This window comes from Ostrea edulis, chromosome 3 (assembly GCF_947568905.1).
Source record: "Ostrea edulis chromosome 3, xbOstEdul1.1, whole genome shotgun sequence".
Taxonomy (NCBI): domain Eukaryota; kingdom Metazoa; phylum Mollusca; class Bivalvia; order Ostreida; family Ostreidae; genus Ostrea; species Ostrea edulis.
Genome location: NC_079166.1, coordinates 54,133,817 through 54,148,531, shown reverse-complemented (window position 1 = coordinate 54,148,531; position 14,715 = coordinate 54,133,817). Strand labels below are relative to the sequence as shown.

General features: G+C 36.6%; 1 protein-coding gene across 1 annotated transcript in view; it reads right to left on the bottom strand.

The window, feature by feature from the left end:
- LOC125673153 (dystrophin-like) overlaps window positions 1–14,715 on the bottom strand; it is a 155,277-nt gene that overhangs the window by 82,654 nt on the left and 57,908 nt on the right. The window contains exons 22-34 of the mRNA XM_056158146.1: window positions 14,587–14,700; window positions 12,406–12,732; window positions 11,703–11,916; window positions 11,323–11,426; window positions 11,019–11,171; window positions 8,957–9,421; window positions 7,980–8,135; window positions 6,515–6,682; window positions 6,240–6,422; window positions 3,040–3,354; window positions 2,439–2,678; window positions 2,137–2,274; window positions 1,269–1,430 (exon numbers count right to left, since the gene is read on the bottom strand). Of these exons, the coding sequence (XP_056014121.1) occupies window positions 1,269–1,430; window positions 2,137–2,274; window positions 2,439–2,678; window positions 3,040–3,354; window positions 6,240–6,422; window positions 6,515–6,682; window positions 7,980–8,135; window positions 8,957–9,421; window positions 11,019–11,171; window positions 11,323–11,426; window positions 11,703–11,916; window positions 12,406–12,732; window positions 14,587–14,700 (2,739 nt within the window). The remainder of the gene's footprint in view (window positions 1–1,268; window positions 1,431–2,136; window positions 2,275–2,438; window positions 2,679–3,039; window positions 3,355–6,239; window positions 6,423–6,514; window positions 6,683–7,979; window positions 8,136–8,956; window positions 9,422–11,018; window positions 11,172–11,322; window positions 11,427–11,702; window positions 11,917–12,405; window positions 12,733–14,586; window positions 14,701–14,715) is intronic.

The window sequence follows — 14,715 nt, the reverse complement described above, 5'->3', positions numbered from 1 at the left end:
TGCAATTCATTTCTTTATTACATATTCTAAACCTGTTGACCTCCCCCTTCATTACAAACTCTACACCATACCTCCTGATCTTCCCCTTAGTTACTTATCACACCCCATAATGTACTTCATATTCTATTCCACAACCGGCAAATTAATATGCTTATGGTGTGAGCATTGAGATGAGCTAAAACTCTTACAATGTGACTTTAGATTGATCTGTCTATTCATTTCATGCAGGAAATATAACACAGTTGATCTAAAGTGTATCAAGATGTCACAGTTAGCTTTTTTTTTTTTTTCTCCTTTCAAACCAAGCAATTATCAACAGCAAACAACCAATGGTATGAGACGACTTGTCTGGTTATAGATTGTATGCTACTCCGTGCTAGTTATAACTAAAGCGACACATACACACAATGACAGTTCACTTCTTCAAGTTGTTGACAGAAGATGATGTCAAGTTTCCATTTATCACCAAAAGAGACAAATAATCAAAAATGAAAAATTATATTTAAATAAAATTCAACGGATAATAGGTTGCTTGAATACGTAAATAAAATTAACACGCCATAACAATTTACTTGTGAATTCATTTTCATGATGCTTCATTTACGTTCATGTATTATGAAGTCATATATTTTGAAGTGCTCTATAATCAGTAGCAGATCTGAAGTGATACTTGCAACACACCATCTGTGATTCGATGATCCCCCCACCCCACCAAAGCTGGAGAAAGTTACACGATTCACAGGATGGCCTTAAAACAAATTTCAGGCGAGGAATACACAATAGTTCTGCAGTTATGGCGACATTTTTCTATAGCATTTTGGGTAATCCCTATCATTTTTCTGCTGATGAGAGCAAATCATGTGACTCACATGTGTAATCATTGGAGTGACGTTGTCACGTCACTTTGTGATGCAAGCTTTGCTCACTATTACATAATGACCCTGCATCTTGCACAATATAACACTCTACCAAACACTTTACAATTTATCATTTCCTTATATATTCTACTCCACATATTGCAATCTACCCTTCCCCTACAAATTAAATCAAACAACTTACAACCCTCCCCTTCATTACACATTTTATCCCACCTCCCTTGATCCACCCCTTCATTACACATTCTACCCCAAATCTTACGGTCCTCTTTTCTATTTCATATTCCATTTCACATCTCATGATTCCTGCCTTTATTAAATAATCTATCACATGTCTTGCAATGTGCCCTTCCATAACAAATACCACTTTACAGCTTGCTATCAATCCCTCACCTTTAGGTCTTCCTTCCGAACAGATTGTATCCTCCTCTCAATGTTGTCTAACCAGACATTCAGGTCTCGAATCTCCTCCTGTATCTGACTGTACACCATTCCCATAGACAAAATCATCAACTTCTTGTTCTCTGCATTTGTCTTTACTTGGTTCCACTTTGACTGTGGTTGTAAATTTAAAAGGACAATTAAAATTTATTTCATTATTGAAATACCCCCCCCCCCCTTTACCTAAACTTCTAATAATCTTACTAATGCAAAAATTCATATTAACAACTGTTAAAATTGCAAGGGTATCTGGCACATGGAATCAAAATTAAGTTACTCATAAATCTAAAAAAGTTCAAAAGAAGCCATAAAGGCATTTCAATACTATAACGGCCTACTGCATATGTAAAACACAAATGATGCTGGTTTCTTCTAAATTTAATTGCAAGTGGTTATATATATATTATAAAGCACTAAGTTCCAACAACACCCAATACCTAAAAGAAAATTCTCTGTTGATATTGGCCATATTATGTAATTCTTTTCGTTTGTCCTGAGGAAGGGACGGGTCATCCCGAAAATTTGACAATCTGGTTGTTCGTGTTGTTGGTCATTTTAGTGCTTTGTATAATTTTTTGTATTTGACCTTGTATCCATGTTGTGGATCCGACACTTTTAGGTATCGGGTGTTGTTGGAACTTAGTGCTTTTATATACACACACATATATATATATATATATATATATATATATATATATATATATTATTTTTCCCCTCTATTTCAAAAACAATAAACAAACAAAAGAAGTTAACAAAATTATATATAATAATCTCCTTTAAGAGTTATCTCCCTTATACTCCGATACTAAATAGTCCTAACCTTCATGTCTTCCACCTGTCGGTAGATCCGGATGGCTTTGTCATGATCATCCAGGTCAATCTGGTGGGCCAGTAGTCTACCCTGGTCAGCAATAGTGGACACATCCAACTGGAGATTATTCACTTCTTCTTCAAGCACCTGCAAGTTGCATATATACATGTAATGTGACAAATCTATACTGGTCATAAATCTAATGCATGGTGCCAAAATGCATTAAAGGTTGTTCAAAATATTTCAATGCTATCTATATTTTATAAAAATCCAAAAGTTTCAATCAGAAATTAGATACATTTGAACTTTACCCCAGTTTTTTCCTCTGGTCTACCTGTCAAGTCATCAGCTGTTACTTGACCTTTGTTGATGAGGCTGTTGTCAAGGACAATGACCTCCTTCATAATTCTGTCATACTGTTCCTGGAATTCTCCATCATCTATTTCACCAACAGCAGAAGCAGACGATGTCATGGAACTCTGGGATACCTCCATTACTGTTGTCTTAGTGATTTCCATTGAAATATTCACTTCGTTTACCTGTTGTTTCTGCTGAAAATAAAGAAATAAAACAATGTCAAAAACAGCCTAATATGTACAATGTAAAGGTATTTATGTTCATATGCTTAGACTTTCATCCAAGAATAGAGCAACCAGTTATATTTTAATGTAAACTAATGGCAAATTTTCCAAAATCTGAAATTATAAAAAGATTTTTTCACACACCACTAATTATCCTATTTAAGTGAAGTTATCTATAAAAATGCTAGAAAAGCATTTGCTAGCCATTCATACATCATGCAATCTGTATCATCTACTGTTAGTGCAGTGAAAGCTAAGCCTACACCCACACTGACCTCTGTCTGATTACACATGCACACTGACCTCTGTCTGATTACACATGCACACTAACCTTTACCCTTTCTCTGATGTCTTCCCAGCGTTGGTTAAGATGAGTGAGCTCAGGCTCCACCATAGCACTGTAGTGATCACTCTTATTCATGAGACTGAGGGCCGAGTCTCGTACTTCCTCCACTTGACCAACAAGGTCATTGATCTCCGCTTGGAGTCTGTGGATTTTTTCTTTCTCATAGTCGGACATTTGTTGGTAAACAGGAAGCTGCTCATGTGCCACTAATGTGCTCTCAGCTTTGGTGAGCCATTCTTTGACTTTCATCAGCGAGGTCTGGAAATCCACAAAGAGGAGTTCCAGGGTGTTGATATCATCCTGTTAAAATTCCAAAAGAAATGTACAATAAATTTCCAGCTATTCTCATTACCATCCATTACATATTAGTATACAGGTGACTTGATAACTTGATGTTCAAGGAACCTAATTGATAAAACTTTGAGAGATCAAGAGTTCTCTAGACTGAAGGTTCAATTAAACCCCAAAATTAAAGGTCTAACCATTATGGTTCAGATTTTTAGTGACCAGAAGTGTATATTCACAACATCCTAGAGGTTTATTCGGTATATACATACATACAAATATACATGCATAAATACCAAGGATAACCCATAAAAGCTGGAAAGCTTATTTCAAGTGGGGTCCTTTAATGCACAGATGTTGGCGCTAGGGGTCATTATGAGGGAGAAAACTGGAGTACCCGAAGGAAACCCACGTCTCCGAGCGGGCGACCACCATACCCCCTCACAAACAACCAATGTAGATCACGGGGATCGAATTCTGATCGCAGCGGTGAGAAGAAAGAGCACTACTCAGACACCCTTTATTGACCCATTTTCCATTGTAATTTTCATTCATCAATATGTATGTCTCTAAACTATTTTTTCAATATTTCATTGTCTCATTGTCAAGTCAAATAAAACTTTCAAAAATTACATCGTATAGCACAACTATCGGGTCATCGTTAAAATTGTGCAATTAATTAACTATCCACCCCAAAAACAAAGCACAGGTACAGTATAGGGTTTAGAATTGACCAATAAAACAATTATCTACCCCAAGGAAGTAACACAGGCATCACCTATGAACACTTAATTCTCAGAACCTTGCTAGCCCCGGGCGTTCACCATTATCTAGGTAATAAATAATACTGTAATATTGTATTTACTATATGTGTAATAGAGAAAAGCCCTGATAAGAGGCCCCTATGGTCTAAATGGAAAATTGATGGCATGTGTATGCTACCACCACTTCCAGATATCAGGAGTAAAACACAATGAAATAGTTTAATGGGACCAAAATTTCTATTTTCAATTCAGTGCAGAGATCAAAAACTTCAAGAGATCAAAAAGTTTAAGACACCAAAAGTAAATTTGCTTTTTATATAGAGAAAAAATTGGGATGGTGATTCCACTTTGAAAGATCAAGAACTTTGAGAGATCAAAGTTCAAGCCATCGAGGGTTACCTCTATGAATTTACATGTACTTCAAAGGTAAAATATGCCTGTAATTCATACCCATTCTTCATCGTTTTATCATTGCTATAATGTTGTTTACAAGTATTTTCTTGTAAAGGCTAAACTTTTTAACAACAAAGGTCCACTGTCCTTACTGGTCACCTGACCAGCCACAAAGTATTATAGTCCTTCAATTTGGCAAAAATATCAACCTTGCTTGGCTGTATACTGTATTCTATAGTTTATATACAACCAAACAGTGGAACTGGAGAAGACGAATTCTGATTTTACAATTTTTACCCTCCCTGTATGGCCCCTGCATTGCAAAAGTCATGAAATTTACAATTTAGGTTCCTCTAACCCCCCTCCCCACTGGAGGTTTTATATTGATGAATGGGGACTGATTGCAATACTGTACAATCCTTGTTTTATGTAAGTACTTCACATTACATTCCTTGTTTTATGTAAGTACTTCACATTACATTCCTTGTTTTATGTAAGTACTTCACATTACATTCCTTGTTTTATGTAAGTACTTCACATTACAATCCTTGTTTTATGTAAGTACTTCACATTACATTCCTTGTTTTATGTAAGTACTTCACATTACATTCCTTGTTTTATGTAAGTACTTCACATTACATTCCTTGTTTTATGTAAGTACTTCACATTGACATTAAATCTTGAGAACATGAATTTGTGAGTGGATTTTTCATCAAGAGTTTTTACACGAATTTAAGAAGTAATTTTATTTCGTGAATGGCGTTTCTTGCTAAATTACACGATAATAAATTCCTCACATATATGTAGTAATATACAGCAGGTCACCCAAACGACCCAGGTGAGCTAAACATGCACAAGTAACTCTGACTAACGCGTACAGACTTACCGATAAGCATTCTTGAGTAACTGACTAACGCGTACAGACTTACCAATAAGCATTCTCGAGTAACTGAGTAATGCGTACAGACTTACCGATAAGCATTCTCGAGTAACTGAGTAACGCGTACAGACTTACCAATAAGCATTCTGACTAACGCGTACAGACTTACCAATAAGCATTCTCGAGTAACTGACTAACGCGTACAGACTTACCGATAAGCATTCTCGAGTAACTGAGTAATGCGTACAGACTTACCGATAAGCATTCTCGAGTAACTGAGTAATGCGTACAGACTTACCAATAAGCATTCTCGAGTAACTGAGTAATGCGTACAGACTAACCAATAAGCATTCTCGAGTAACTCTGACTAACGCGTACAGACTTACCGATAAGCATTCTCGAGTAACTGAGTAATACGTACAGACTTACCGATAAGCATTCTCGAGTAACTGAGTAATGCGTACAGACTTACCAATAAGCATTCTCGAGTAACTCTGACTAACGCGTACAGACTTACCAATAAGCATTCTCGATTAACTGACTAACGCGTACAGACTTACCAATAAGCATTCTCGAGTAACTGACTAACGCGTACAGACTTACCGATAAGCATTCTCGAGTAACTGAGTAATGCGTACAGACTTACCGATAAGCATTCTCGAGTAACTGAGTAATGCGTACAGACTTACCAATAAGCATTCTCGAGTAACTGAGTAATGCGTACAGACTAACCAATAAGCATTCTCGAGTAACTGACTAACGCGTACAGACTTACCAATAAGCATTCTCGAGTAACTGAGTAATGCGTACAGACTTACCAATAAGCATTCTCGAGTAACTCTGAGTAACACGTACAGACTTACCGATAAGCATTCTCTTTTAACTGTCAGGCGTTTGGCTAAGCTTTCCCACTCAGTACAGAGCTCATCTATGTGAGTGACTGCCTCGGGAAGTTCCTTGTCCTCTGAGAGATCCTGGATCTGGTTCACTAGTTCACGCATTGTGGACAACATAGACACCCTCTTCTGCATTTCATCTTGCACAGACTAAAATGTAAAAATTAATTACAAAAGGAAAAAATAAACCATAACTGATATGCAATATTCAAAATAATGCTTCTGTGTCTTTAAATCCTTACCTTGACATAAGAAAGATCTGTATCCAGATTCCGAACTCCGGGTGTAGCCTCCTTTGTATCCAGGTCTTTGTTCACCGAGTCCAGAAATTCTTTAACTGTGGTTGTCTCCTTTTTTAACTTCTTGGCCAGCTTGAGAGCTTTCTCCAGTGAGGACTTGCCTTTAGTTACCTAGACAGGTCAAACATTTTAAGAAAGTTTCAATTTTCAGTTTGAATATATGACCTTGACCTGTGATCTACTTCAGCATTGATCAAACACTCTGAATCTGTGCGACATTGGTTTAAAACAGCACTACAATAAACTTCAAAAATCACACGGTTAACTGCCCCTAGATCATTATAAAGCTGTGTACATTACACACACTCACATTAACACATAAATAAGTTTACCTGTCCTCTACATCATTGTAATGCTGTTTACAATACGAGTTAGCAAAAAAATAAGGTCCAAATAAATCATTTGCCCATTTCTGGTTCCCCAACCAACCCTAAAATTTCATTAACACAAAATATTTTTTTCCTAAAACGTTTTTTTGAATTATTTCAGACTGAATATTTTTTACCATTTTGGGTTTTGTGAATTACCTGTGCACATAATAGAAAAGCAAGAGTATGATAAACATTTAGATGGCAAAGAATCTTTGTTAAAATATACTGACATGCATGTCAGCCACACTGAAGGTAATGACTATGATAAATGTTTCCACCAGGAAGGGAAAAATTTATGTTTTTGGCTCAGAATAATAAGGAAATATCTAAAACCATGAAGTTGGCCATAAGGACTGCAAATTAAAAACCTTTTCCTAAGCCCCCTCCCCCCATCATGGGACAACTGTATGAAGAGTTATCCTCCTAGGCACCTGATCCTTTCTCTGGTGTGTCCAGGGATCTGTGTCTGCCCAACTTTCTATTTTGTATTGCTTATAGGATATGAGATTGATCATTGTTCGTTGTCTTCGCCTTTCATCACATAGCTAAGCCTACCAGGCCCCGAGATCAATGTACAGCTGTTCACAGTTATCATATGGCTAAGCCCTAGGTCCTCCAGATCATGGGAAAACTGTATAAAGAGATATCCCATAGCTAAGCCTACCTGGCCCCTGAGATCAATATAGAGCTGTTTACGGAGTTATCCCATGGTTAAGTCTACTAGGAGACTAGATCATTGTACAGCTGTTTATAACATTATCACATGGCAGAGTCTACTCCCCCCTTCCCCAGATCAATGGAAACTATTTCATCACTCAGTTAAGCCTAACTGGCCCCCTAGATCAATATAGAGCTGTTTACAAAGTTATTACACAGTTAAGCCTACCTGGCCCCCTAGATTATTGTACTGCTGTTTTTACACCGTTAGGCCTACCTGGCCCCCTAGATCATTGTACTGCTGTTATTACACAGTTAAGCCTACCTGGCCCCCTAGATCATTGTATTGCTGTTTACAGTCATCACACAGTTAAGCCTACCTGGCCCCCTAGATCATTGTACTGCTGTTTTAAGGCATCCATCTGTTGGTTTAACTTGTCAGGGAATTCCACCTGTTGTTTCTCCACGATCTGTCGCCCCGATTTGATGACATGTTCCACTTCCGGTTTCAACTCGCTCATCATACGGTAAAATTTCTACAATAGTGACATACCTATGAGTATGAAATTTCTTCCTGGAAACATTCACAGATAATCAAAAGACCAAAATTCGAAAAAATATATATACTTGTTGATCATATAACTAAGTTTCCTAAATAAACACAAAAGCACCCTCCTTATGCAAGTAAATGTTTTGAAAATATATATGTTAGGCGCCTCACTTCAAGTTTTAAAGAGAGTACCGTGTATCTAGTAAATTTATGATCATGCTAGACCCTAAAGTTTGATAAAGTTGTCATTCATATCATTTCTTTGTGTGCACATCAAGCATTGTTATCTTTTGTTGGAAATCCTAATACAATGTACCTCTAAAATAATTTACAATATCATAAATAATCTCTCTAGGTCTTTAATAAACATGTCATAAAATGTCAGCAAGTACTTTCTGCACAGCATATTTAAGGCTACTTGAGCACTGCATGAAAATCATACTTAATACATCTTTTGCTATGTCTCTTCTCTTTATATTGTTAAGGTCTTCTGTTTCAGACGGAAGACTTTATAGTGATTGCTCGGTTTATTATTATCATTATGTGTAGTATGTTTCATATCATCCCAATACATCAATTGTTAAAGATACTTCAAAAAAGGATTCATTCTACTGCATATAAATAACATAGTTATTCATCATTATGCATACTGATTTCAGCAGACTTTTGGAAATTCTGAATTCTTAAGTCTAGAAAAATCATCTGGCATAGATAACCAAAAAAAATGCACTGTTTGAAATTCATGTCAAAACATGAACTTAAAGTTTTCATTTTCAAATTGGTTGAAGACACAATGGGATAACTCACCACAGAGATATCAAGCTTCTCTTGTAGAGTTCCCGGATCCTCTGATCCAATCTCTACTAAATGGATTTGCTCTCCGATGCTATCCAATTCTCTCTTCACTCGACTGAACTTGGGCTCAAAATCAGCTGGCCTCTGAAACTTTCGAAACTTTATTGACACTTCAGTATAATGTTTTTTCAGCAGTTCGATTTGTTCATGCAGCCTAGCACTAGCCTCCATGTTGCCTTGCGATTCCAAATCAGCAGCGAACACCTCCAGTTCTGCCAGCATCTCCTCATTTTGTTTGAATTCCTCCTTCAGTGAGTCATGCTCTCCTGGTACATCACCTGCTACAACATCTGCCTCAATCCTCTTCTGCAGGAGATCCGAGATATCCGACATCCAGTTAGTCATCTCCAGAATCTTCCTCTCAGTGTCCTGAGCTTGGCTGATGGATTGCTCCAGATTGTGGATCTTCTCTCTTGCCTGAAACAAATTTTCTTCTCCTGATTATCTGGATTAATATCCATTTCCAAATCTGCATACATAAATATTCAGCAAAATGAGATCAACTGTTTCATGGGAGCTACAGTCAGATATGTTAGTTTTTCCAAATGGGGAACTTTGCATTTCTCATAAGCCAATGACTGTAAAGTACTAATAGATTTTTAAAGCTTTTAATTCTACAACTACATCTACACGATGGATGTCTATATTTGCATGCTTGATGCTGCCCATTGCAATTCCAAATTGAGGCAACTGTGACCTACTTTTGGGTCAAGACACACCTTCCTCCAAATTGCATTAACTAAGCCTGCTTGACCTTGGCTTCACCGTGCTAAAGATATGATTTGAACACTATTTCATATATGTATAGACATAAAATTTTTAATTGACACCATGGTCACCTATATTTGGTTCATGACACACTTTCCTCCAAAGATGCATCAAGTGACCCATGTAGAATAATCTCAGACCTCACAGTGTGCAAGATATGATCTAGATATGATTTGAGTATGAATAGCCATGAAATTCCAGAAGGAGGCAACATTGATTATATCTTTGGTTCAAGACCTATCTTTTCCCTGAGATGCATCAACTGAATAAGATCTAGGTCTCAGTGTGAAATACGACCCAGACAGGAAAAAGCAACCAGATGAAAAGACAGACAGGAATGCCTACACCATATTGCAGCCCATCATAAAATGGGCATATAAAAATATTTATGAAATATCATTACTGGGATAAGATGACCAAGTTAATAAGCATGGAAATTTTGTTCTTCAAAATAAAAAGTGAATTACAGTAATGGATTATTAACTATAAAACAAAGCCCATGATGGCATCTAAAACAAAGCCCATGATGGCATCTAAAGCAAAGCCCATGAAGGCATCTAAAGCAAAAATCAATCCTGACTGAATCAGTCCATGATCAGATACTTTGAATAAAAGCTGTAGCCATTTCCATCCTTTTGTTTTTGTTCAACATGGAGGATATTCCACCTATTGATGTGCATCTCTAACTGTTTACCTGACAATCGAGGATGTTGCACCTATCGTTGTATATCTCTAACTATTTACCTGACAATCGAGGATGTTACACCTATCATTGAATATCTCTTAACTGTTTACCTGACAATCGAGGATGTTACACCTATCATTGTATATCTCTAACTGTTTACCTGACAATCGAGGATGTTACACCTATCATTGTATATCTCTAACTGTTTACCTGACAATCGAGGATGTTACACCTATCATTGAATATCTCTTAACTGTTTACCTGACAATCGAGGATGTTACACCTATCGTTGTATATCTCTAACTGTTTACCTGACAATCGAGGATGTTACACCTATCATTGTATATCTCTAACTGTTTACCTGACAATCGAGGATGTTACACCTATCGTTGTATATCTCTAACTGTTTACCTGACAATCGAGGATGTTGCACCTATCGTTGTATATCTCTAACTATTTACCTGACAATCGAGGATGTTACACCTATCGTTGTATATCTCTAACTATTTACCTGACAATCGAGGATGTTACACCTATCGTTGTATATCTCTAACTGTTTACCTGACAATCGAGGATGTTCCACCTATCATTGTATATCTCTAACTGGGATTTGATGTGGTCCACCATGATGGAGTTAGCCATGAGGTCCTGTCCTAAACCTTGTAGTCTAGTCTTTTTCTCCAGGGTGTGGTCCTGTAGGCAAATTTCAATGTCCTGAAAAAGTTTGCAAAATGATGCATGATGCAAATCACACGTAATGCAATGAACTCAGTGGTTCCTCCATCTTGAGTTTGTGTTCTGTAATCACAAATACGTGAAGTTTGTTGTAATAATTATGATACTGCTACAAAATAAATGATCTCACATCTAAATCTTCTGATATTTCCTCTGCGTCACTGCTGGCAAGACGTGGTCGTTTGATTTTCCTCTCCAGTAAATTCAGACGTTCTGTTTCTTCATCCAAAAAGGCTGCAAATAAAGAAACCAGGCATCTAACACGGAAAATACTGCAATTGTCACCAGATTCACTGAAAATCAATTCTGTCCAGTTTCAAATTTACTGAAATCTATTTTTTGTTACTTTATTGTTATTACTTATTCAAATTCGCTTAGTTTTGAATTTTTACATAAAGGATAAAGCTGAAATAGAAGTAAATAAAACAAGCATCAAACTTTTTGGATATCGTTTATTGTTAAGCCTCTCTGTTTCCTCTCTGACAATGTTATATTTCTAATGTAACTTACCACTGAACTCCTTCCACTGAGTTTCTGCAGTAGAAAAGATCTGAGAGTAATGGCCCACCCTGTTGTAGACATCAGTCCAAAGGGCATTCATCCTCATCAGAGCCCGGGCCAGGTCCTGTAAGCTCCCAGCTGGGGCTTTGTTTAGCATCTCATTAGCATCCTCATTGATTTTGTTATTTTCCATTTCTCTTCCTGAAACTTCTTGTTTTAAAGTCTGTAAAGCAAAAAATAAAACATATAAAGCATATAAAAATTGCAAACTGATAAACTAATATCATATATGCACTGTAATTTCTGGTCTAAATAGCTGCTGTGTACAGCCTTATTTTCACTGCAGTTTGATTCTTGCTATTTACACTGCATCAAAACCATGGGATGAGAACTTTAGTGAATGCATTCATGTAGAATGGACATAAAAATTACAAACTTTTAAAACTGCATGTATATAATTTAAACAAGAAACTATAAAAGTGACCAAGAGTGAATTCTGTATACAACTAGAGTGTTCCTTATACAGTCACATGTGTTGCCTGAAAAGGAGTTTATTTCATCAATCCAGGCAGCCACAGACAGACAGACAGTAAGACGGACTGACAGAACAACAGATGAATTTTGTCTTCATGCTCTGTAAGACACACCCATAATCTCCTTAAAATCAATGTTATATTGCTCTGGTTTGTTCTTCACTTTACTGTAGACTGACCTTGAACTTTTTACTCTTGACCTGAAGGTCATTCAAACTTTCCACAGCGTAGTCTTTATTTGAAAGGTCCTCCTTAATGGGTTCCAGCCATTCTGTCATTTCCTTTATCCTCTCATACATCTTCTGACTGCATTCCAGTGCATCCTTTAGTCGTGCATTCTGCTCCTCTGCCAGCGTCACTACTTCACTCCACTTTGTGTTGAGTGAGGTCACTTCCTGTGACATTTTCTGAGTAAATTTGGGCTCGGCATCTTCTGTCAGCTGTTCACACAAGCCCTTAATGTTGTTGACATTCTGTTGCAGTGTTGTAATATCCTCTTTCACTCCCTGTCAATTTCAAACAGATTGCCTCATTTTCTATTTATAGACTAACTGCACCTGGACAATTTCTTTATTCACTGGTGCATATTTAACACATCACAGTTAAATCTCTACACTGGGGCACTGATATTTAGTGACATGCTGTGTTGCACACACCTCCATTCTGATCAATGAATTGTTGTGGTTTACCTATAGGTGATCTACTTAAACTTTCTATAACTGTGACACACTAATTAACACTAATTATTAACTATACAGTAGAGAAACATGCCATGCTTCAATCAAATTTAGGCCTACTGCTAAAACTTGGATATATAATACATTCAACAATCTACATGACCTATCATGCAACACCGTATGAACAGTAATTCATATTATAAAATATTGAATTTGTCTTATACCTCAGAATTGTACTATTATTTATTGTAGTTGGATATTTTGTCTTGTACTTCAGAATTGTACTATTATTTATTATAGTTGGATATTTTCATCCCGTTTGTGACATCAGCTCTATACTCTAATCCTGTACAGGTAACTTCATCGTGTAATACTCTAATCCTGTACAGGTAACTTCATCGTGTAATACTATATGGTTGTAACAGATACAACTTGACACAATTTCCAGGAATACTTCAAAAGCTCCACCCCTGACAATCTCTTACCACAAGAGGCTCCACCCTCTCCAATTTGGAGCTCAAATTTTGGAGGGTCCAGAGTCAGCATTTTACACTAAGTTATTTTAGCTATGATTAATGCTACAGCTGTAACATGCATTACTTTATGCACTTTCATTGTGAATGATTGTTGTTCATTTCTTACACATGCCCTTTCTGAATACATCATTTTGTTCAAGAGTTTGAAATTTTGCAGAACAACACTTTCAAGAGTTAACAAAAACTATACTTTACAGTACATACAAATATCAAATACATGTGAATTCCTCTGATTTAATTGAATATTCACACATCTGAAGGTCTGTACATGAATATGTAAATACATGTGAATTCCTCTGATTTAATTGAATATTCACACATCTGAAGGTCTGTACATGAATATGTAAATACATGTGAATTCCTCTGATTTAATTGAATATTCACACATCTGAAGGTCTGTACATGAATATGTAAATACATGTGAGTTCCTCTGATTTAATTGAATATTCACACATCTGAAGGTCTGTACATGAATATGTAAATTTATTCCCTCAATCCTGCTTGTGAGTTAGTGATCAAAGTGTGCGCAAAGAACCATGCTACAAATGCCAGATGCAAATATCAGTAGAAATATCCCATCTCCATGTTAAAAGGATTCGAAAGATGAAAAGTTTTCATTTCTTCTGCAAATCAACAAGATAAAGTTTACTGGTACATTGATTACCGACTATAAGCTATCTGGTCACGATTGCCCAACCAGTTATGTCTGACGCCTACATAAAAATAATCAATTTCCATTCTAGTGAAACAAGTTTCATGTAAAGTTCTTATAAATCAGTCAGTAGAATTAGTTTTCTGTATATCAAAATAAAATGACTGCATAATCTTAATTGTGTCCACCTTATGCACTTCTGGTTACTTTCCATAGCCTAAGTCCTCTAATTCACAAGACATTTAATTCCCACCTTAACAGTTACTATGAGCAGTTCTTACACTAATTAACATCTTGTTGTGTATAAGCTTGACCCCTTGATGTAATTCATCAATTAAATAAATTCAAGTGTGTACCATTAGAGTGTACAGATCAAGTTCCCTTTTTCATTACTTTCAGCCACTTTTGACCAGAGCTCACAATCTGAGTTCCATTTTTTTCCATTGCTCTCCGCCATTTCTGTTCAATGATAGCTTACTGAGTTAATGTTCTTACATTGCTCTCCGCCATTTGTGCAGTGAGATTGGGGACATCCCCGGTAGCTGGATCTGGTGCATGCAAAAAGACGTCTAGTTCCTCCATCCACCGGTTCAAACCGATTGTCTGGTTCTGAGAAATGACAGT